At 44.0% G+C, this 25,548-nt stretch overlaps 1 protein-coding gene and 1 pseudogene across 1 annotated transcript; both read left to right on the top strand.

Annotated features, from left to right (window-relative positions):
- The first annotated feature begins 38 nt into the window (after positions 1 to 38).
- LOC130071306 (E3 ubiquitin-protein ligase TRIM35-like) lies at positions 39 to 17,906 on the top strand. The gene is made up of 6 exons (XM_056236019.1): positions 39 to 515; positions 15,911 to 16,006; positions 16,098 to 16,328; positions 16,858 to 16,880; positions 16,953 to 17,071; positions 17,158 to 17,906. Exons 1-6 carry the CDS (start codon positions 108 to 110, stop codon positions 17,697 to 17,699), a joined length of 1,419 nt encoding a protein of 472 aa, XP_056091994.1. The 5' UTR covers positions 39 to 107; the 3' UTR covers positions 17,700 to 17,906.
- On the top strand, positions 5,800 to 5,916 carry LOC130071327 (5S ribosomal RNA; annotated as a pseudogene).
- Positions 17,907 to 25,548: the final 7,642 nt, after the last annotated feature.

Below are 25,548 nucleotides of genomic sequence, written 5' to 3'. Positions count from 1 at the left end.
TATAAACACAGCTGAGAGACACTCTTGTGCTCCTGACAGCTGGACCAGACACACAGAGAGTGAGAGAAAGACAACTAGGACACATTTAATATACTCTAGGTGGCAAAATGGCCTGTAGACTGTCCATTACAGAGGAGGATTTATACTGCCCTATCTGCTGTGACATCTTCAGAGATCCAGTTCTCTTAGCCTGCTCTCACAGCATCTGTAACGGCTGTGTGAAAACCTTCTGGAATCGGCGAGGAACTCAAGAGTGTCCCATCTGCAGAATTGTGTCCTCCAAACCCATTCTCGATCCACCCATAAACATTGTGCTGAGAAACATGTGTGATTTGATAAGAGAAGAAACAACTCAGGACCTTCCCGTAGAGACGACGGGGTTCTGTAGACTTCATGGAGAACTTCTTACTTTCTTCTGCGCTGAAGATCAAGAACTAGTTTGTGGAAAATGCAGAAATGCATTACATAAGAACCACCGCATCCGTTCAACAACAGACGCATCACAGGACCTCAGGGTAAGAGCTCAAAGTGTCCGATTGTCTGGAAACATGTTGCTGTACGTCACGCTTTATTTAAACAATTAATTTTAATTTAACACCATTGAATCAGGTTTCTGGTACAAATGTGATTGCTTCGTGTTAAATTGACTTGAAACAGTTCTCTTTCAAACATTCGCTCGGTATCTCACTATGGGAAACGCCTCTGGGCGTGACAGATCCTGGAAGCACCAATCACACCACGTCTGTCAGTTGACAGACCAATCACGACAGTAATGCGGGAGTCCCACCTCCCTAATATAAACCACTGCCGGGTGGTCCCTACTTCATTCTCGATCTCTTCCCCGTGAAGATTAAATTGGAAGCTATACTTCAGCAGGACCTGTATTCAAAATTGTTGTTTAACTGTTCTGAGACGAGCCGTCAAGGTACGTCGCTGAACGCAGCTGTTTTGTTAGCGGGTCTTTTTTCACTGTAACGGTGATATTTTATTTGATTCTGGTATACTAAGAGAATTAACGTGTTACGGCGAATTCTCTTATATATCCCATTTTTCTGAGTTGCACGTTGTGGTGAGCTTGGATAGACTACTATTATTTGCTATGGCGACTACTAGTTCTGCAAGCGGCAGACCGAAAGCAGAAACTTCACGTCCGTGTGTGTGCGGTTCAATGATATCGGGCAAGGATCCTCATCCGTTGTGCATCGCATGCCTGGGGGTGAGACACGCTCAGGCAGCCCTTGTGAACCCCGAGGGCTGTCCGCATTGTTCTCTCTTCCCGTCAAGGGTGCTAGAGAGAAGAGTGCGCGTCGCGGCCACTAATAAGGGAGATCCCTGCTTTTCTCCGCCGCCCGCGGAGGAGACTAAACAGCTCCCTGCGTCATGAAGCTGGGGCGAATTTATGGACGAAGTCTCCCCCCAACTACCTCCCCTCTTTGGATCTTTTACGGATGTAAGAGAGGAGGACGATGATGACGACGAGGCCATCGCTCGTCTGTTGGAGGATGAAGGTGAGGAGGATGATGATGACGCGATCCTCCCGCCGAATCCCTCCCGACCTGGCAGCGCGTTAAGCGAAGGTTCACCCTCCCCAGCTCAGGGGGAGCTCGACCTACTGGAAATCTGTCGAAGGGCGGCGGCTCAACTCTCCATAGACTGGCCGTCGCAGCAGACTGGCCAGGGGACGGAGAGGGATCTCTATGACGGCAAGAGACCAATGTTGTTTTCGTCAACGATGACGATAACGAAATGATTTCGTTGACGCACTTTTTTTTTATGACGATAACGCGACGATGACTAGCTAAAAATAGCCCTAAGGTGACTAAAACATGACGAGACGTTTTCGAGTTTTCGTTGACAAGACGAGACGGAACGAAAATGACTATAAGTCTGACGTTCGCAATGCATGTCATTTCTGCCTATTTTGCGTGAAATCTGTCTGTTTTGAGCTAAAAAAGTATCAGCAATGCTGCCGCTTCCTATAATTGTTTTGGGTACCCATGCCGCGCGCACCAGATTCCACACAACAACACACCTGCGGCTGCGGCTAGTCACTCACCACACATCTTCGAAGGACCATGGCGGCGAAGCCAATAAACGGGCTTGGTGTTCGGAAACGACGAGATGATTTATGGACATACTTTCAGTTTCAGTATAATCCAGCGGTTCTCAAGGTGTGGGGCGTGCCCCACTGGCGTGACAGGTCTCCTCCAAACGGGAGGAAATTTTCCGTTTTATGCCTTTTTATCTTTATTCGTTCATGCCGAGTCCGCATCGTCAAATTCATCTTTGCAGCGAAACCCGAAACCACCAGTTTATTAATAAACAATTAAATGTCTCCTTGCTATTTTTTTACACATTCATAATCATTACTTTTGCCGGTTCTTTGTGACAAGCTTTATGCGTGCGGTCGTGCGGCTATAACGCTCAATATCCCGTATAGCCTATTTAAGTAATTAAATTAATATAAAAGGGCGATTTGTCCACTATGGCTTAAATGAACAACTACTAATCGACTAGAATAAAAACTTTAGTCGGAGGCAGCTCTTATTCCACATATTCTCGAACCAGCAGGCCATTCTGTGTTGAGCGCGCGACCCTGAGCTGAATGAGCGAGCGGAGGAATATTCAGAAATGCGCTCTTCGCTCACATGCTCTGATCGGAACAAAGGAATATTAAAGTAATTAATCATTAGTTTATTTCTTACACACTGCCCATACACTACCCATCATTTAATCCCATATCAACACAGTATGTTATGTCTATTTTATCTAGGCTATTTAAAATATATATATATATATATATATATATATATATATATATATGTGTGTGTGTATATATATATATCACGTTTTTAAGTAGGCTAAAGGCAGAGAGCTGTGTGCATTCTTCTTCCCTTTGCCACATCATATCTCTGTGAGATGGGCTTTTCAGCTGTTTCAGTTTCACTGAAAACAAACTACACATCTCAGCTGAACATTTTAACATGACTTTTGAGAAATTGTGCAATTCAAAACAGGCTCATTGCAGCCACTAATGCAGGGATAAATAGACCTGTCTTGCCAAATGGATTTCTATTCTTTTCTTTTTTTTTTACAGATTGCAAAGTGGCACTTTTATTTCTTTTCTATTTTTGAACTTCGATACCAATTTTGACACAGCCGCATTTTATTGTCTCTATTTTTTAAAGACTTTTTTTTTTTACTTAACTTGATTAAAACCTTTTTGCGTTTTCGGCGACTAAAACTTGACTAAAACCTTTTTTTGTTTTCGTCGACTAAAACTTGACTAAAACTATTACGTTTTTAAGTGACTAAAATGTGACTAAAACTAAAAAGCATTTTCGTCCAAAAGACTAAGACTAAAACTAAAAGGGCTGCCAAAAACAACACTGCAAGAGACTGCCGTCACGTGCGCCACCAGTTAAACAGCTCATCCCAGCGGTCCCCACGTGCGTTTCAGAGATGAAACGTTTCTGGGATAAGCCTTTTTCACACAGGGTTCCTGTAAAAGGTTTTTCCAGGCTGGATGTTGATAAGATGGAGGAGTTAGGGATGTCAAATTCCCCTCCTTTTGAGCTGTCAGTTGCACATCATCTCCACCCTAACCGCAGGGCAGCCTTTTCCTCAGCTTCAGCTTCACTGCCAGGACGCACTGATCGCCTAGCAGCCTCAGTTTTTCAGAAGATTTATCGTTCTTCTGCACTGGCAGTGAGGGCTCTTAATGCCACCTCTCTCCTCACTGCTTATCAAGCGGAGCTTATGGAAGAGATGGGGAGGCAAATGGATGCTGGGACACCAAACCCAGCCCTCTGGGAGGAGATTTGCGTTATTGCAGATCTCAACCTGAGAACTTCCAGAGGTGCGGTCCAGAGCTGTGGCCGCAGCATGGGCCTAGCAGTGGTCGGCGAGCGAGCTCTCTGGCTGGGGCTGTCAGACAGAGAGAAAGCAGACTTCTTGGATGCTCCGATTGAGCCCAAAGCCCTTTTCGGGGCTTCGGTCACTGCTATGCGACAACGGTGTGATCTGAAGAAACAAGAGGGTGAGGCTTTCCAAACTTGCCTCCCTCGCAGATCCGCCGCTAGGGTTTCTCAACCACCACGGTCCAGGTTTGAAGCCCCCCAGAGGGGTGGTCGGTCAGACTTCAGAGGCACTAGACCTTCTCAGCCTCAGCAGGCTGAGCCATAGTCTAAGCCAGCTCAGCCGAGGGGAAAACCTTCCTTTGCAGCGGCTGCAGCCAGATACCGACCAGTAAACCCTCAGGGAGGGAAGAAACGGCGAGCAACCTGATATTTCGTATTCAGGACAAAGGGATGAGCAACAGCATTCACGGAGTATCTGTTGTTATCCTCCCTCAAAGAGAGCGGTCATTTTCTCCCCCTCCCACCAAGAGAAGGCGTCGGACACGGGAATTGTTCACAGGAAAAAGTTATCCAATGACCAGTTCAGTTGTGAAGTTTGCAACAGTTCCCCCAGTGCCTCACAGAGAAATTACCCTCCCTCCACCCACGGGGTTACAAAAGAGGGCTGTTTTCTAAAAGAAATGTGTTCTATGAAAATAATAAACAAGTTCCGTGTGCATCCAGGCAGTGGGCCGAGGGCACAGCAATGTTTGAAAAGAAAAACACACACAAAAACAAAATTGTCCAGATCAGAGCTGCAGTCCCCAGCTCCACCGCTAGGTGGCGCCGCCGCGTCACTAGTGGACGAGAGCTGCTGCGGTCCGCTCGCTGCTCATGCAGAGAGCTGGCGCGCATGCGCAGTACACCCCTGGGTTTTATCCACAATAAGCCGGGGTTATCGTCTGCAATTTGCTGTAAAACCTCCACTTTTCAACAGTGTGTTAATGTCAGCAGCAGAAGGGGAGTCAGCTCAGATTGGAGAGGAAGAAATAAACTCTTTATTGAGCAAAAGAGCTATTCGAGTTGTGCCGCCAGAGGACAGCCGTCAGGGTTTTTACTCCCGGTACTTTGTCATTCTCAAGAGAGGGGGGGGGGGGGGGGGGGTCTCCGTCCCATTCTGGATTTACGGAACCTCAACAAACACCTCAGAAAATACAATTTCAAAATGTTGACCTTAAAGATGTTGTCTCAAATAATTCGTCCCAAGGACTGGCTTGCGTCAGTCGATCTGAAGGATGCATATTTTCACATAAGCATCTACCCGGCACACAGAAAATTTCTCAGGTTTGCCTATCGGGGCACAGCCTACGAGTTTTTGACAGTCCCGTTCGGTTTGGCTTTAGCTCCGAGAGTTTTCAGCAAATGTGTGGAAGCAGCGCTCACACCGCTGAGAGAAATGGGTCTGAGAGTGTCAGCATATTTGGACAATCTGCTGCTGTGCGCGCCGTCATGGCAACAGGCAGAGAGAGAGACAGAAATGCTCGTGTCTCATTTGGAGAGCTTAGGCTTCAAGATAAACGAGACAAAAAGCTGTTTAGTGCCCACACAAGAGATAATTTGCCTGGGTCTCAGACTGAACTCGGACCTGTATCAAGCTTTTCTGTCCGAGGAGGGCATCAGGTCAATTCGCGGCTGTCTTTCCCTTTTTCAGAAAGGAAACAGAGTTTCATTCAGACTGTGTTTACGTCTTCTGGGGCTGATGGCATCGACAGTTTCTGTCATTCCACTGGGACTGTTGCGAATGAGGGAGTTTCAGCACTGGACGGCAGCGCAGGGCTTGTGTCCAAAACGCCACCTCAACCGCAAAGTGACGGTGACGTCACTCTGCATGCGCGCTCTCCGGCAGTGGGGAGATCGTTTTTTTCTCGAGTCAGGGACTCCGCTGGGAGCAATCTCTTATGCCAGCAGCCATATCACCCTGTAGCCCAAGACTGGTTGCCCACTGAAGCTAAGCAGGGCTGAGCCTGGTTAGTACCTGGATGGGAGACCTCCTGAGAAAACCAGGTTGCTGCTGGAAGAGGTGTTAGTGAGGCCAGCAGGGGGCGCTCACCCTGTGGTCTGTGTGGGTCCTAACGCCCCAGTATAGTGACGGGGACACTATACTGTCAAAGAGCACCGTCCTTCGGATGAGACGTTAAACCGAGGCCCTGACTCTCTGTGGTCATTAAAAATCCCATGGCACTTCTTGTAAAGAGTAGGGGTGTAACCCCGGTGTCCTGGCCACATTCCACCCATTGGCTCCTGCCATTCATGGCCTCCTAATAATCCCCATCCAGTGAATTTGCTCTATCACTCTCTCTCCTCTCTAACTATAGCTGGTGTGTGGTGAGCACTGGTGCCGTTGTATTGTGGCTGCCGTCGCATCATCCAAGTGGATGCTGCACACTGGTGCTGGTTGAGGAGAGAACCCCTGATATGATTGTAAAGCGCTTTGGGTGTACAGTAGTACATATGAAAGCGCTATATAAATACCTCATTCATTCATTCATTCATCTCTCTGAGAAAGGTGGTTACAACGGATGCGTCGCTCACAGGTTGGGGTGCAGTGTGCGAGGGCAGGATAGCAAAGGGGAAATGGCCCGTCTCGCTACAAGACGCACACATAAACTTCCTGGAACTGTTAACAGTGTTTCTGGCACTGAAACATTTTGTGCGGTTCCTAAGGAACCACCACATTCTGATCAGATCAGACAACACAACGGCGGTGGCTTACATAAATCGCCAGGGAGGCACACGTTCCCATCTGCTTCACAGCCTGGCACGCAAACTAATCGTATGGGACGTGAAGAATTTTCATTCACTACGGGCGACCCATGTCCCGGGAATAATGAATGTGGGGGCGGATCTCCTGTCCAGGGGAAATCCTCTGTATGGAGAATGGACTCTCCACCCTCAGGTAGTGAGCCAGTTGTGGGAGAGGTTCGGCCAAACTGCCGTGGATCTCTTCGCCTCGCACGAAAACACTCAGTGTCCTATATTCTTCTCTCTGGCGAGAGACGCACCGTCTATGGGTGTGGATGCTCTAGCGCACCCGTGGCCAAACCCACTACTGTACGCGTTTCCTCCTCTGAGTCTGATATTTCCAACTCTAAAAAGGGTAAGAGAGTACGGTCACTCAGTCATAATGATTGCCCCAAACTGGCCAGGGAAGTTGTGGCTGACGGAGATAATTCAACTCCTGTGCGACCAGCCTTGGCCTCTGCCGTTTCGCAGGGACCTTCTCTCACAAGCGCGCGGGGAGATTTTTCACCCAGCCCCAGACAAAGTGGCTCTTTGGGCCTGGCCCGTGAGAGGTTAAACTTGAGTGTGAAGGGTTTACCTCCGAGGGTGATTGAAACAATTCAGAACGCACGAGCAGCTTCAACGCGCTCTGCATATGATCGGAAATGGACTGTGTTTGAGCGATGGTGCGAACACAGACACATCGTTCCTTTTCTCTGTTCTGTCACGGATGTGTTATGTTTTCTGCAGGAACTTTTGGATAAGGGCAGAGCCTTTTCGACTGTTAAGGTTTATCTTGCTGCAATTTCTGCGTGTCATGTGGGGATTGACGGAAACACTATAGGTCAACACCCGCTTGTATGCAGGTTTATGAGAGGTGCACGGCGTTTGAACAAGGTTTCAAAGCCATTGATTCCGCCGTGGGATCTGTCTGTGGTCCTTAACGCACTATCTCAGCCCCCTTTTGAGCCTATAGAGAGTGTTGAATTAAAGCTCCTTTCGCTAAAGGCTGCTTTATTATTGGCTCTTTCGACCGCAAAGCGGGTTAGTGAACTTCACGCGTTATTGGTTCATAACTCCTGTATGCGTTTCGCTATGGATTACTCGTGAGTAACTCTCAAAACGAATCCAGCGTTTGTGCCTAAAGTTAACGAGTCAGCTATTGCTTATAAACAGGTGGATTTACTGGCTTTCCATCCGCAGCCTTTTTCCTCGTCAGAGGATGCGCGGCTTCATTGCTTGTGCCCTGTCCGTGCTTTGCGTCACTATGTGGAGATAACGAAAGCACTAAGAAAGAGTAATCAGTTATTTGTTTCATGGGCTGATTCTCATAAAGGGAAACCTATTTCGCGTCAGCGCCTTTCCCACTGGGTAGTGGAAGCCATTATATTAGGTTATAATGGCATGGGTCTCTGTCCTCCGGACGGGCTGAGGGCTCATTCTACCAGAGGTTTGGCTACCTCATGGGCACTGTTTAAGGGCGTTTCAGTTCAGGACATATGTGCAGCAGCAAGTTGGGCTTCGCCTCACACATTTGTCCGATTTTATAGACTGGATGTCACTGAGCCATCACTGGATAATTCCGTCCTAAGTGTGTAAAAATAAATAAATAAATAAACACGTTGGGGTGTGTTTATGTTACATACATCACTGAGTTGGTTGACAGGCCTGCTTCGGACAGCATATCTGCAATACGGGAGTTGTCTATATCCCATAGTGAGATACCGAGCGAATGTTTGAAAGAGAACTTTAGGTTACTTACGTAACCCCGGTTCTCTGATAACATGAGTGAGGTATCTCACCACACTTCCCTCCTTGCAGTGCACGGAGAAGAGATATGCAGAGAATGAAGTAGGGACCACCCGGCAGTGGTTTATATTAGGGAGGTGGGACTCCCGCATCACTGTCGTGATTGGTCTGTCAACTGACAGACGTGATGTGATTGGTGCTTCCAGGATCTGTCACGCCTAGAGGCGTTTCCCATAGTGAGATACCTCACTCATGTTATCAGAGAACCGGGGTTATGTAAGTAACCTAAAGTTACTCTTTTACTTGACTTGATTTTTTTTTCATTTTGAAATAACATGTTTCAATCAAGTAACCCAATCAAACGTTCATTTCCCATCATGCTTTGCAAAGGGGCTGAATTGGGAGTGTAAATGTTGAAATAAAGCAAGATTAGAAAAAAAGTTTCTGTTATGTTAGTGGTTTTGGGGGTTACCATTGTGGTGAAGTGTTGAGCTTGTGTTTGGGTTGAGGACCTGCTAACGATCATTCAATTGGCTTTAATTAGGCAAGGCAAGGCAAGTTTATTTATATAGCACATTTCATACACAGTGGTAATTCAAAGTGCTTTACATAGAAGAAATTAAAATAATCAAAAACAAATAAGAATAATTAAAACAGTTTAGAATAAAAAATAAAGTACAGTAAAAACAGTCGGACGAACAGTGGCACACACAGTGCTCATTCAGTAAATGCATAGCTAAACAGATGTGTTTTGAGTCTGGATTTGAATGTAACTACTGTAGGAGCACATCTGATCTCCTCTGGAAGCTGGTTCCAGCTGCGGCTGGCATAATAGCTAAAAGCAGACTCTCTGTGCTTAGAGTGAACCCTTGGTATTTCTAGCTGATGTGATCCTAATGATCTGAGTGATCTGTTCATATCTGAGTGATCTGTGCATATCTGCAATATATTGAGGTCCTAGCCCATTAAATTATTTATATACCAGTAAAAATACTTTAAAATCGATCCTAAATGTAACTGGGAGCCAGTGTAAAGAGATGAGGACTGGTGTGATATGTTCATATTTTCTGGTTCTGCTCAGAATCCTGGCAGCAGCGTTCTGTGTGAGCTGCAACTGTCTTATGGTCTTTTTGGGAAGGCCTGCGAACACTAACCCCAACCCTGCTGGTGATGAAAGCATGCACAAGTTTCTCTAAGTCTTGACTGGAAACAAAGCATCTAATTCTTGCAATATTTTTCAGATGATAGTATGCTGATTTAGTTATTGCTTTGACATGACTACTGAAACTAAGGGTGCATTCACACCAGGAAAGTACGATAGTTCACTTGCTTTGGTCCGGACCAAATAAATTTTTTTTTTTTTTTTTTTTGGTACGGTTCGCTTTCACACTGCTCTTTTTGCAAGTGAACCAAAATTTGTAAACAAAACCACACGTGTGCTAAGGTCGTCCATTCATTGGACAAGGATTCTCAAGTAGGGAAATCAGGAAGTGCAAAAAAGGCTCAGCATGGAGATATTTCGTACTGCAATATTTGTTATTTTACTAATTTTGTGTTATTCTGTGCAAACGCAATATGAAGAAACTGCGCAGAAGACGGATAAGGTATAAAGTTTTCATTCATAGAGAGGGGCTGTTCACACATTCAAATAATGAGATTCTTATTGTATATACTGCTAACAAGTGCTGTCAATGTTAACGCTTGCGATTAAGTTTGTCCAGTTTAACACAGCATCATCCTTGTATTGTAACTATCGTTACATTATATGAACTGCAAAAGCTTTTTTTGCATCTATGCGTGATTAGACTAAAGAGAACGCTCTGTATGTGAATGTCCTGATGCACACACTCATTCATTCATTCCATTCCAATGATGCACACACGACGCGCAGAAAGACGTGCAACAGTATCGTGTGGCCAGACAGCGCGCCGGAATGGAATTCTCTTTCGCACTTGAACAACAACACAAACTATTATGCCAAAATCTCCGACTACGGAAGCCTGTTAACTCAAAGGCGCAGTGCTTTCTTGCAATTGGGTCGGTTCATGTTCACACCATAAACGAACCGTACCAGAGTTCGTTTGGAACCGTACCGAGACCACCTCTTCAGCTGGGTCTCGGTTCGGTTGTTTGGTCCGCACCCGAGTTCGATTGCTGTATTCACACCTGCCCAAAAGGTCCGCACCAAGGGGGGAAACGAACTAGAGTTCGATTCAATCGAACCAAACAAGGCAGGTGTGAATACACCCTAAGGTCTGACTCTAGAGACACACCAAGATTCCTGACTTGATTTTTAGTTGTTAGACCCCTAGCGTCAAGGTATGCATTCACCTTGACAACTTCATCTTTGTTTCCAAACGCAATGACTTCAGTTTTGTCTTTGTTTAACTGAAGAAAGTTTTGGCACATCCAACTGTTTACTTCATCAATGCATTGGCACAGGGAGTCAATGGGGCTGTAGTCGTAAGGCGATAGGGCTAAGTAGAGCTGTGTGTCGTCTGCATAGCTGTGGTAAGCAATTTGGTTCTTTCTCATTTGGCTCATTGGGAGCATATACAGGTTGAACAGGAGTGGCGCAAGAATTGAGCCTTGAGGGACTCCGCAAGTCATGGATGTCCACTCAGACTTATGGTCTCCTATACTCACATAATAACCTCTCCCTTCTAAGTATGACCTGAACCATTTTAGGACTATCCCAGAAAGCCCCACCCAGTTTTCCAGTTTGCCTGTCAAGAAGTATGTTGTGATCGACAGTGTCAAATGCAGCACTGAGGTCGAGTAGTACAAGTACTGATAATTTGCCTGTATCAGTATTTAAAGCTGCAGTCCGGCGTTTTTCCTCTTTGTCGCCATCTCTGTTCGAAATCTGCAATTGCAGTCATTCGCAGAATTATCAACTTTACGTGAGTTGTACTTCAACACCCTCGACACAGCACAGCGCGGATGAACACATTGTTTGAGGAGACGGTGAGGCTGTCAGTCACAGCACCGGTGTGGATAATTTTTTGCAGTCTATGGTGTGGATACTGGCATTCAGAATCACAGATTATTCTTTTTGGAAGTATGACCAACATAATAATTTTCACCGGAAAATGTAATCTGAACTAGTACGCAACATCCACTTTTGTTCTGGTTCTAACATTGCAGTAAATCGCGCTGATTAAATCTAACAATCGCTTATAAGGGGTTGGATACATTTTTGTCATTGGTTGTTGCGTTAAATCTTACCCAGATACAATAGTGCTATTTTCTGATTGGCTATTGTGTAGCTCGACGAACAACACCAGAGGAAACGCGCTTGATTCATGCCGGTTCCACAGTGAGAGCGGCGCGGCCAGAGTTTTGGCCGCTGCGGCATATTAAATATATTACAAATAGTTTTTCAGCGTGAGAAATACAATGTGTGGCGGGAGAGCGTGACAAAAGACCGAAATGAGTGACTGTCACACTCAATGCGTGACACTTGAGAGCCCTGCCACTGGAATTAAAAACATTATTACAAGCTTACCGCTTTGAATCGAGCTACGGCAAGCAGATAGTTTTGAACACTGACTGGTTATGTATTTTCTCAAATATGTATTTTGGATAATTTTAACCCAAAAACAGCTACGGACTGCAGTTTAAGCGAATATCGTTTATTATCTTTATGAGCGCTGTCTCTGTGCTATGATGCGATCGGAAAGACGGAAACCAGATTGAAAATTGTCAAAGTATCCATACCATTCAAGCTTCAGAATTTGTTCACCTGATTGAAGACAACTTTTTCAATGATCTTGCCTATGAAAGGAAGATTTGAGATCGGTCTATAGTTGCTTAAGATGGTCTTATCCAGATTGCGCTTTTTTTCAGGAGGGGCTTGACAACTGCAGTTTTCAGGGAGTTTGGAAAACTGAGAAGTGAGGCATTTACCACTTCTAGGAGATCTGCTTCTAAGCTGTTTAACACACTTTTGAAAAAAGATGTGGGAAGTGCGTCAAGGGTGCAGGTTGATGTTTTAAAGTCCCTGTAAAGTCAAAATTAAGTATGTGTTTTGAGTTTGTCACACCACAGAAAAATGTGTTCTTAGTCACCCAGCCAAATTTGAATGATAAAAAAAGCCAGCAAGTACATAAAATAAGCTATCAAAATCTTGAAAAAATGAGCAGTAATATCTGCTCTCAAACGCTGGGGGCGTGTCCACTGGCTGCGCTGAAACCACGCCCACTCACGGGAAAGCTGCCGTCGACTCGCCACACTCAACTCTACAGCCGGAATGGATGCTCGCACGGTGGGCACGCACTGCCGATGATGGCACCAGTTGTCGGCGCGACGGGAGGATGAAGGCTGAGGCGGGAGTCGGTTCGGCCCCATTCACCAGTAACAGCGGATTATCAGTGAATCCCAGACAGTTATCTCCGACGAAAGTTTATAAAACTATCCCGTGTAAAATGATCACTTACAGAGGCGGGTTTTGGCGGTGATCCTCAGCTCTCCATCAAGGTTGGCTCTTCACAAAATTAATCCACTTCTTCTTGATGTAATCGTTTTTCGGAAATTTAAACAAGGACACCGATCTGTTTTGTACGTGATCCGGTGATCGCTTCCAGGTAGTACGCATTTCCGTGACGAAGGCATAGCTAGTAGCTAGCAATCTGTAGGCTGTGTTACTAATAATAGTACTGACAGTAACTCGCGATTGAGCGGCAAACTGATGTGAATGTGCTCTATAATATTATTAGGAGCGGCCAGCCTCAGTGGCCTCAGTGCGTCATCAAGTAGGGGCGTGTCCAGGAGCTCAAGGGCTCCAGTGCGTCATCGAGCCCCGTTTTAGCCCCGCCCAGAAAATCCGGAAAATAGCAATGGTGAAAAACTGTTTAACGGTCTAACTCCACAATTCAGTACTTCACAGTTCACAGTCTTTGTAATATGTTTTAGCAATACAGTTCTAACATTTATAATGTGTTTAGAATTTTTTTTTGAAATTGCCTTTACAGGGACTTTAAGGTGCTGTACGGTTTCTTCCAAAATTTTCCCTTCAATTTCTTCGAAAACAGAAATAGTAATATACTTTCTCCAGTTGTGGTCTGATCTGTCTGACCCCAGTGCAACTCAAGGATGTGCTGATCACTTTTCTGATATTATTGATTTTCTCAGAGAAGAAAGAAGCAAACTCTCTGCACTTGCTGTCTGAGAGCATTTCACTGGGAATCTGGCTTGGGGGGTTTGTCAGTCTCTCTACAGTAGCAAAAAGAGTGCGTGTGTTGTTTAAGTTGCTGTTTATAATATTCGAGAAGAAAGTCTGTCTAGCTTTGCCTAGTTCCATATTAAAAGCATGGATGCTGTCTTTGTAGATGTTATAATGGACTACAAGTTTTGTCTTCCGCCACATGCGCTCTGCTTTTCTGCATTGTCTCTTCATGTTTTGCACTGCTGTTGAGTTTCTTCAAGGTGCTTTTTGTCTACCACTATTCTTCCTGACTTTCACAGGAGCAATAACATCAATTACACTTTTAACTTTTGAGTTAAAAGAATCAAGGAGAAAATCAACAGAGTCAGCAGATATGCTTGGTTTTAAAGATATAGCCTTCATAAATAGCACACTAGTGTTCTCATTTAAGCATCTCTTCTTGACAGACACAGGTCTAGCTTCAATGGCAGGAGAGATCAATATATCAAAGAAAATACAGAAATGATCAGACAGTGCTACATCCTTAATAACAATCGATGAGATGTTTAAACCCTTACTGATAAGTAAATCTAGAGTGTGTCCACGATTGTGTGTGGGACCATGTACATGCTGAGTCAGATCAAAAGTTTTTAAAACAGTTTTGATTTCTTTTGCCATATTTTTTTCTGCATTATCTATGTGAATGTTAAAATCTCCAGCAATGGCAAAACAGTCAAACTCTGAGGAAATTGTTGATAGCAGTTCTGTAAAGTCCTCAGCAAAGGCTGGAGAGTATTTTGGAGGCCTGTAAATAATGATTAGGGTGACCATATTTTGATTACCAAAAACCAGGACACTCGGCCCGGCAAACAGATACTCAAATGATACTCGAAGTTTACTCAAAGATGCCTTATTAATTTCAATACATTTAAAGTAGGCTATGCCTCCTCTGTATGGATAGAAAATTGTTATATTACAAGACACAAATTCAGATATCTCTCAGAGGTTACTCAACATGTTTTATTATGACAGGTTTAAAAAATAATGAATGAAATAATGATATAAATAATGTCTCTTCTGTATTAGAAAAATAAATATATAAATAATAAATAACTAAAAGAGATACCTCCAAATTGAACAAAAATAGCTCTCACCAACTTACAAAAACAAACTAACAAAATATAGTTATATCTTTAGTTTTCTTCCTCTTTATCCCGTTTTTCTTCCTCACCCTCCTTTTTTGCCCATCTATATTTTGCTGTAGAGCTGATCTTTCCCAGCAGTTTTTTGAAAACCAGGACATTTTCATCACTTTATAAAAAACAGCCAGGACAGGACGTGAAAACAAGAAATGTCCTGGGAAAACAGGACTGTTGGTCACCCTAGCTTTAATAAGTGTGCAATGGCTGTGGATGAAACCAGTATCACTTGACTGCCATAACTGAACATCACATGTGTAAAGAGAAGTTATATTTCGTTTGTTGTTATATATATCACAGGACTAAACAAGAACTGTTAAATAGGATTTATTTGAATAATTCAATTTAAATGAAAACCATTCATTCAAGTTAAGTGAACCTAGTTAGTTAGTTGTTGGGTTTTACTCAATCAAGTGGAACTACTGTCCATGATTATATCATGTTCTTTTGAGCTATTTTGCTATAGTCAAATGCTTGGTCAAAATGTCCAGCTTGTGGTCAGATTGCACTGATTGCCGGTGTCAGATTTAATGGACTGGAAACGGTTGAAAAATGAAAGCTGTCTTGTCAAACAGGTCTTAGCATAGTAATGGCCCTTATATGACACACATTCACACACCAAAAGCAAAGGTTCGTGGGAACTTTGCTGATAAAGTCAAATATAAGCTGGATAGACCTGATCATTTTTGGATATGCGGGTTTTTAACAAACAACCTGTTTAACAATTGTAAACAACGCTGGGAATATCATCATGTAACAGATTAACACAGAATGACACGTACAGTAAACATCTGAGCATTATAGGCTGAAACGATGACATCACTGTTTTCTCAAGAGTGGCTATAGGCTATATATAAATTAACTAAATTAATAACTTTTTTTACAACAAAAATGAACCATCACTGAATTTACTTAAGCTGGACTATGTACAGCCAAAACAAACTTTGTTGCATTATTTTCCTGTTATCACTCTAAAGCTGCTTTGAAACAATCTGTATTGTAAAAAGCGCTATATAAATAAAGGCAACTTGACTTGATTTGAAATGAGCACAACAATGGAACTATATATATATATATATATATATATATATATATATATATATATATATATATATATATATATATATATATATTCAAATGTATTTCAGAAATTGATATAAAGCTGAAATCAAATTTCAATTTCATTTCAATTCTAGTATGAGCTCCAGCAGAAACTAAAGGCCTTTCTGGAGAAACTTGGAGTCTATGAACGATTTAAACAGTCCTGGGATGAAACAGCGGAGTACATTAAGGTGAGTATCGGGAGGAAATTCCAACATTTACACAGTACTGTATGGATTTATATTGTATCAGCCTGATTGTGCTGATATTTTGTGCCTATAGAGGCAGAGCCAGCACACAGAGACTCAAATTAAGGAGGCGTTTGAAAAGCTTCACCAGTTTCTAGAAAATGAAGAAGCTGCCAGCCTGACGGCACTGAGGAGAGAAGACAAGCAGAAGAGTGAGATCATTAAAAAGAAGATCGAGGAGATTACATCAGGGATGTTATCTCTCTCACATATTATTGAGTCCATCGAGGATCAACTGAGAAGGAATGACTTCACATTTCTAGTGGTAAGGAGCACTTGGATCCATGATGCTTTTATATCAAAACTACAAGGTTTTTTCCACATTATATTACATTAAATTGAAATTGAAATTACAAAAAGTAATTTGAAAGAAATTACTGCTATTATTCTGCAAGGATGCATTAAATTGATAAAAAGTAAAGACATATATGTTACAAAATATTTCTATTTCCAATAAATTCTGTTCTTTTGAACTATCTATTCATCTAATAAATAATCCTAAAGGAAAATGTATCACGGTTTCCTCAAAAATATTAAGCAGCAACTGTTTTCAACATTGATAATAATAATAAATGTTTCTTGAGCAGCAAACCAACATATATTGTTTTCTGAAAGATCATGTGACACTGAAAACTGTAGCTGTATTTTTGATTAAATAAGTGCAGCCTTCTTTCAAAAAATCTTGATTAAAAATGAAAAAATCTGACCGCACACAAACTAATGGTAGTGTACATTTTCTGATCACATAACGTAAATGAATCTTTCTGTTTCTATCTACATTTCTTTATTCCTAGAACTACAAGACTGCAATTGAAAGGTAAGAAGATGTCTTTTCTTAACCTTTATGGTTCTCAGCCCAATCAGTACTGACTCCAAAATGTTGTTTCAGAACAAAGTGTACTCTGCGGGATCAAACCAGACCTTCAGGAATGCTCATCGATGTTGCCAAACATGTGGGTAACATAACCTATGTAGTGTCAAAAAAACTACAAGCCAACATTCGTTACAGTAAGTACTAAGCATTAAAAATCTTCTCATCTGTTCTATTATTGTGTCTTAAAAGTGGGTGAACATCTTTATCTCTATCCCTCCAGCCCCAGTAACCCTTGACCCCAACACCGCCCATCCTTATCTGACCGTGTCGGATGATCTGACTACTATAACTTACACTGATGAGCACTTCCAACAGCTTCCAGCAAACCCGGAGAGATTTGACGGCTACACAAGCATTCTTGGTTCTGAGGGCTTTGACTCAGGGTCTCACTGCTGGGACATCGAGGTGGGCGACAGCACTGCCTGGGCCGTGGGGGTGATCACAGAGTCCGCATACAAACTCAGACAGAACCCCTCCAAGACGGGCTTGTGGTATGTGGGCTTCTGCAATGGTAAATACGGGAAGGGCTATTCTCCAGAGATCCTGACCCTTCTACGGGTGAGCCAGAGAATTCAGAGGATCAGGGTGCAGCTCGACTGGGACAAGGGAAAAGTCATTTTCACAGACTCAGGCCATAATATTGGTTTACATGTGTTTAAACACGCATTCACTGAGAAAGTATTCCCTTACTTTTATAATCACTGTATGCAACATCCGTTGAGGATCATACCAGTAAAGAAAACTGTGGAAGCACACATTTAGAGCCAATACAACTTGAAACTGGTGAAGTTAAGTTGATAGGCTTACTGTGATATCAGTTCAGTTAATCCAAAGGAGACAGTAGCATGAGAAGTACAGTACAGCAATACAACATTATGACATCTCTGCAATATTCAAGCCATCTACAAAAACACTATTTTAACCAGAATCATTGTTGTTGTTTTTTGGAGTAATGCATGCTTACAAGTAGATTTATTAAGATTACAAATTTATTTAAAGTGTAAATTGCAGGTTAACCACCACAACCAATTAATGTGTAAATTAAAGTGGTCAATGTGTATATATGTAAAAATTTCTGTCTTAAAATGCGTTAAAATAACATTTATTGGGGTTTCTTCAAAGGTAGCATGTTTTTTACCGTAACTGGGTGATGACGTCATAACAGGGAGCGCGGGCGGTAATGCACTCACTCTGTGTGTGCCGGTTGAGGGAGAATAAAACGATTCGCGGGACTCCCGCAAACTAGAAATATCTATGAATAAAACATAAAAATGAATACATTTTATTCATCTGTTGCAGAAAAGCAATAAGAACAACTAAAACAAAATAGAAACGGTTTACAGGCAGAGTTTCTATTTCTAACATGTCTGCAGCGTTGAGCGATGTAGCCAATCACAGACATGTGTTGATTTCTTAAAAGCAATAATGGCCAATCAGAAGCATTTACGATAGACTTCCCTCACCGCTCAAAACCTATTTTATTTACAGTCTATGCTCAAAACGGACTTTTTGTTCAGTGCTGAATTCTGTATGCTGGCAAATCCTCTAATTATAACAAACATAGTGTATATATTATGAAAGATTCATTGATAATAACAGATGTGTGAGATCGCGATGAACTGATGTCACCTTTTTAGGAATTATTATGGGAGCGCACTTTGCGCGCAGTCATGCCAGACTATGCACGCAGTAGCCCGCTTGCTTTTATGTTATAACAGTGATCAGGAGCATGTATTCCGATGTGTATGGTGGCGACACGTAGGCTAACTTGAAAGTATTTGGAGGTACAGAAAAAAGGTCTTTTTGCGGGTGGGAGCGGGACAAAACATAAATGTTGCGGGCGGGAGAAAGTAATATAGAAAGTAGTTGAGAACGTCAGTTATAACAACCCACGTATTAAAAAATAGTCGGGTTTAAACCGGGCTCATAATTACAGTTAATGTGTCAGAGAGGGCCGGACCGGACTCGGACACAGCGGGCTCGGGTAGGGTCTTGCTTGATTTTTTTGGGCCCGATCTAAGCTCTACCTCGGGTAAGTTATGCTAACACTTACAGGCACGAATCAGCCGTTTGTCCTTGGGGAACTTGTGGAGCCTCTCCCCAGTTTTTGATGTATTCGTACATCCCGCACAAACACAATAGTTAACCATTTTTGCTAGCTAGGTCTCCAATATAACGTAACTCCAGGCCTGGACCATAGACAGAGTAGCTTGGAGTACCTGTTATGACGTCACGCCCAGCCTAGTGGAAGGGAGGGGGCGTGCTTAAAAGCACTGTAAAACGCACCAACTTTTCATATTATATTCAGCATTTTGGTATAAAAAACATATAAAAACAATGGTGGGCGGTTCTTATCTTTATGTTTAGTAAGCACATTGCATTATCTTCATGAACATTTTTACCTGCAATTTACACTTTAAATGTTTAATTTAGGTTCCAGTACAATAATATATAAACTGAGAAAGTTCTGTAGATTGAATTTAGCATTCAGCTGTTGAGCATGAGATTCCTGTCCTGTTCTGTTTCTCTCTATACAGCCGCCAGACCCGTTTCTCTCTATTGTAAGTTAAATGAAACAGATTACTGAAACTCTTGGGGACTCTCGTGAGCTTTTGTCTCAGCAAGAGAGAGTCCTGGCATTCCTGTTCTTGAGTCTCAGTATTTGAATAAGTTATCACTCTCAGTTTCAATACAGGTTTCCTAAACCTGTATACGAGTTTGCTCCACTTCTATGTAAATCCCTCCCCCTAAATGTATAAATTGCAATGTAAAAGTGCCCTTAGTCAGACGAGATTGAGATGCTACAGCGATGCAATAAAGAACTTCTGCTTGAAAGATACCTCAACGTCTCCTGGTCTGCGCTTCTGACTTTTCTACACTTTGGAAGAAAATAGTTCACAACACCTGCAAAGGTATTTAAGAGGACCTATTATGCCCTTTTACAATGGCTTGATTTTGTTTTTAGGGGGATACTAGAATAGGTTTTAATGCTTGAATGTACAAAAAACCCACATATTTTACATTGTTTGTTGAGATTTATAAATATTGTGCTCTCATTTATATTTGATTTATTTTTAATTTTTTTATTTTTGAACCATGCAATCATATTGCAGAGTGTATGTCATGTGACCTAATCAGTGACTGAATGAATGCACATGTGTCTGTTTAAATAAAGTGCGCCAGTCAGAAAGAGATTGGTTGATGTGAAACAGTATTCCCTGTTGTCTGCCTAAGTTACTCTGCTAACAGGTTATGGGCCCAGAATACGGGTGTTAAGTCGCTGGGTAAAAGTCGAAACGAAAACGCGTGTACCCGAGTTTAAGTTTGTGAGTGAAAAGACATGGGGCTACAAATATGAGCAGAAAGACAAAAGCAGCGGTATCGACGAGCCGCTGGTCATAGCTTGTCTTCGACGGTGACGAGAAGAATTATGAGCTATGGGAGACGAAATTTTTGGGTCACCTTTGTTTGCAAGGACTAAAAGAGACTATTTTAAATGAACCTTCTGTCGAAGATGAGGAAGACGAGATGAAAAACGCCGAAGCCTATGCTGAGCTGATACAGTTCCTGGATGACAAAAGCCTGTCGCTGGTCATGAGAGAAGCAGCAGATGATGGACGTGCGGCGCTGGAGATTTTACGTGGATATTATGCTGGCAAAGGGAAGCCCCGGGTAATAAGCTTGTATACAGAGCTAACTTCACTGTAGAAATTGCCGAGTGAGAGTGTTACGGAGTACGTCATCAGAGCTGAGACTACAATCACTGCTTTGAGAAATGCAGATGAGAATCTGAGTGACGAACTTTTGACAGCAATGGTTTTGAAAGGACTTCCAGAGACATTTAAGCCATTTACTATCCATGTTACTCAGAGTGTTGTTAAAGTGTAAATTGCAGGTTAACCACCATAACCAATTAATGTGTAAATTAAAGTGCTTAATATGTATACATTTCAAAATTTCTGTCTTAAAATGCGTTAAAATAACATTTATTGGGGTTTCTTCAAAGGTAGCATGTTTTTTACCGTAACTGGGTGATGACGTCATAAAAGGGAGCGCGGGCGGTAATGCACTCACTCTGTGTGTGCGGGTTGAGGGAGAATAAAACGTGGGATGCGCCCCTTCCGCGTATTCCTCAGAAGCCCTATTACATTACGCCAGCCCCAATTGGCTGGCAGACATGACGCTGTGTCTGGGAGTGGCTACCCCACCCCTCCGTATAAGAGGAGCAGCACAACGTCATTACGACATTCAAAAACCTCTTCTCGCTTCACACCAGAAGCCTAGAAGCCTTTGAAACTTTCTACGAACTCTTAGACGAATTACTGGCCACCACGCCGTTTTTCGTCTGGCTCCTTCGATTTGCATTCCAGCCGATTGCAAGGACTGTTCGATACTATGATGGCTGCAGCAATGCAGACTATCCAGGCTAGTGAGGGAGATTCTGTGCGACTCTGTTCATGCGGGAACAAGATTTCATGCAAGGACACACACCAGGTTCTGCTCTGCATGTCTCGGGCTGAAACATGCTCAACTGGCGATCGAGAGTCCCGACACGTGTGAACACTGCGCACGCTTCACCACGAAGAGCCTTCGTCGCAGGCTAGCACGCCAAGCTAGCCTGTCGGGCCAGGATCCCCTCATGTCTCCCAGCCCTGCACCAGCTGCCACTCCGCAGGTATTCATTCCTGTAGAACTGCCCACCACGGCAGCTCTATCCTGGAGCAGGGGCGGACTGGCCATGTGGAGCACCGGGACTTTTCCCGGTGGGCCGCTGGCCAATGTGGGCCGGCCCGGTACACATATAAAACAAAATATATATAAAAAAATTACGGAAATCATAATATTACATTTCTTTTCTACGCAAATGGATGAGTGAATGGATCGCGCGGGCGCGGCCGACAAGGAGTGTTTCGTGTGCATGCATGTGAGTGTATTGCCCTCCCTCCCTGTTAAGTTTGGTCTACTCCATTGCGTATCTTGAAACACGCCCTCTTTCACGTCCTGGAAGGGAAACACACCAAGCCAACGCCGGCCGATGAACTAGCGAAGATGAAAGCCGACTGTGTTGTCGCCTCGCATCGCCACGTCGCCGGTGTCGCGGGAAAAAAGCTGCACTTGAACACACCGAGAGAACTACAGCCGACTGTTAGCTAGAATGCGCGTTCTGCGCCTGCGTGTAAATGAGACAACTGTCTATTTCTGCAGATATTTTCGTCATTCAAAAAGAGAAACCGACTCTGCCGGCTGCAGATACACTCCGTAAACAAAGCAGTGCGTGCTTACCGCTCTGAATATCAATCCTGCAAAACACTTTCTTTATTCTACTCCTCTCATGTTAATATTTAAATATTCGCCAAGGAACACTCAGGTAATATGACGTAACATTAGAACAGCCTTCTATCTGTGCTATTTTGACTTCTTTGCTTGCTGTTTTGCTATTATTCTCGTGCAGTGCACTGACTCGTTCAAGCTGAACAGCCAATCAGAGTTCCCTCTTTCACCGACATGTCGAATCGGCCAAAAAAAAGCAGACGAGGACCCGACGGTGCTGAACACACTGAGAAAACGTAGTCGGCCGACGCACAAAAACTGTCAGACGGCCGACCGTCGGCTTGATGTGTTCCAGGCTTAATTTACAGAGAGAGAGAGATTGATCCTTTATATCGAACTTCTCTGAGCAGATAATTACAAACAATTGTCCATGGATGAAAAGGGGAAGAAAAGAAAAGGTAGAGCTGAACAGTTATGCGTTAAAAAAAAGCATTAGAGGTAGATGCTGTAAAATGCTTCAAATTAACAGATTATACATTTGGCGCGAAGAGTAGCAGTTCAAAAGGCTCTGATGGCTCCTTAGCTGCATGCCTCTTTCCAGTCTGCTCAGCACGGATGAGGAAGAGGATGCGGTCAAATTTGAGGAAGAGGGGCAATCGGACTTTCTTCTCTCTGACGAAGAGGAAGACTTCGAAGATTCTCCATTCCTCCCTCGGCCTGCGCACCCGGCACAACTCCTCGCGGCGGCGGGATCCACGGAAGAGGCGGACAGGACACCATCCTCCCCGCTTCTCAGTGTTGATCTGCAGGACGTGTGCAAACGCGCTGCAGGAAAACTTAATATTCCGTGGCCGACCGTGGTAGCAGAGACTGCAAAGTCTCGCTATGAGGGTAAGAGACTGCCGAGTGCAAAACGGGCAGCACGACAGCTCCTTCCTGTTTTCCCGGAGCTCCTGGAGGAGGTAGCGGTTACGTGGAAGGACAAGCCGTTCACAAGCAAGATGCCCGTGCAGGGTGGCTCCGTTCTAGATGTAGAGGGGATGGAAAAGGAGGGCCTTCTCCGAATGCCCCCCATGGAGCCATTAGTTGCCGCGCACTTGCAACCGAAGCGCACGGCAGCTGCAAATCCGACGCTGCCATCTAAAGCTGACCGTTTCCAGTCGAGCATGACGGAACGCGCTTACAAAGCAGTCGCGCTCTCTGTAAGGGCTATGAATGCGATCTCTCTGCTGACCGCATACTAAGCGGAGCTGCAGGACGAAGTGACTACCATGCCAGGTCAGACACACTGGGAAGAGATCTGTGTTGTAACGGATCTCTCTCTGCGTCTTCAGAGATGCGCGGTTCAAGCCGCCGGGAAAGCCATGGCCACAATGGTTATCCAGGAGAGAGCTTGATGGCTTAATCTCGCTAATCTCTCTGACAGGGAAAAAGAAGCCATCCAAGACGCACCGGTAGTTGCAGATGGCATTTTCGGCTCAGCTTTGACACAGATGCAAAAGAGATGCGAAGAGAAAAAGAGGGATGATGAGGCCTTGCAGCTCTGTATGCCGAGAAAGACGCAGACTGCACCACCTCCGCCACCCCGACAGACCTTCGCACAGGCCATGGCCCTCCCACCCCCCAACTTTCGCATTCCGAAACGGCAGAGACCTAACGTGAATGCAGCGGGTCAGAGCGGAGCACAGGAACAGAGAACTGCCTGGCCAATGAAGAACTATCCGCCTGCAGCAGCTCAGACGGTCCAGTCAGCCCCTCAACCTCATCCTCATCCCCATCTTCAGGGAGCGAGGAGGAAGAAGACGGTTTGACAGAGTCTTCCCCAGGGAAAGGGAGTCAACAGCCCCCCAGTTCGCTAACTCCCGACCCTCACATGTTCAGCGTTCGTCAAATCACGAGTTCCACTGTTCACAGATGTTCTGTGGGAAAAACAGCGCCCGGTTGGGCCAGGGGAAGCAGAGCGGTGAAAAAGAAAAGAAACGGTGCAGTGGTGCGCACCAACCCACTAGTCACAAGCACTTTTCATGTTCAAAATTCAATAAAGTTTTCACTGTACCCCCAGAGAATGTTGCAAAACACAATGCCCCCAAAAATGTTGCAAAACATGTTAACAGAACACATTATAACATCACTTCGGGGAGCTTTCGATCCCTTAGAGGTGATGAGCCACTCAGACTCTGTCCAAGCGCTAAGTGCCCACGCATGCGCAGTACAGACCACGAACTCATTCATGACTCAGCCACACGATGGCACCAGAACGCTGCAAATAAACAACTGGCGAGAGTGCACACAGTCCCGCTGGGTATTAAAGACAATACAATTTGGGTACAGACAGCAGTTTGCCACTTCCCCCCCCCGCACTTCAAAGGGATAATTCATTCTCATGTGCGGGAAGAATTAAAACGTTCTTCAGGACGAAATTTATTCACTACTGAACAAAAGGGCGATAAGAGTGGTACCACCCGAGCAAAGCCACAGTGGGTTTTACTCGAGGTACTTTCTAGTCCCAAAGAAAGGGACTCGTGCCCTTCGTCCCATATTAGGTATACGTGCACTGAACAAATACTTAAGGAAGTACAAGTTCAGAATGCTCACTCATTCTACACTCCTAAAACTGGTGCACCCAGGCGATTGGTTTACATCGATCGACCTGAAAGACGCATATTTTCACATAAAGATATACCCACCCCACAGGAAATTCCTGAGGTTTGCTTTCCTCGGAGTCACATACGAATACCTGGTTCTTCCATTTGGCATGTCTCTGAGTCCAAGAGTATTTATAAAATGTACAAAAGCGGCCCTGACCCCGCTCAGGGAAAAAGGCATCCGTCTCGCTACTTACATAGACGACTGGCTGGTGACAGCTTAGTCAGAACAAGAAGTGAGATGTCACACAACCATGCTTCTGGAACACATACAGAAACTGGGCTTAAAACTAAACACCGAAAAGAGTGTTCTAATTCCCGCACAGTCCATAACATATCTGGGGCTGTCACTGGACTCGGTGACCTTCAGAGCCCAACTGTCAGGGGACAGGGTGGTAAAATTCACCCGATGCCTGACCGAATTTCAGAGGGGGAAAAATGTCTCTTTCCGCACATGCCTCAGATTATTGGGACTCATGGCCTCAGCCCTAATAGTTATTCCCTTAGGCAGACTATTCATGAGAGAATTTCAGCGCTGGGTAGCGTCTCTGAGACTGGACCCATTAACTCTCTGGGGTCGGCGGTCTCGGCGGCGATACCAGCTCACTTTTTTCCTTATCAGTGCCAAAGAGACTCAAATTACTCTGTTAATTTTGATCTTACATATAAGTGTTGTACATCATTCGATCCTGTTA

The sequence above is a fragment of the Rhinichthys klamathensis genome, unplaced genomic scaffold, assembly GCF_029890125.1.
Source record: "Rhinichthys klamathensis goyatoka isolate OS25496 unplaced genomic scaffold, OSU_Roscu_1.1 h1tg000436l_1, whole genome shotgun sequence".
NCBI lineage: Eukaryota > Metazoa > Chordata > Actinopteri > Cypriniformes > Leuciscidae > Rhinichthys > Rhinichthys klamathensis.
This window is presented reverse-complemented; position numbering and strand designations above follow the sequence as displayed.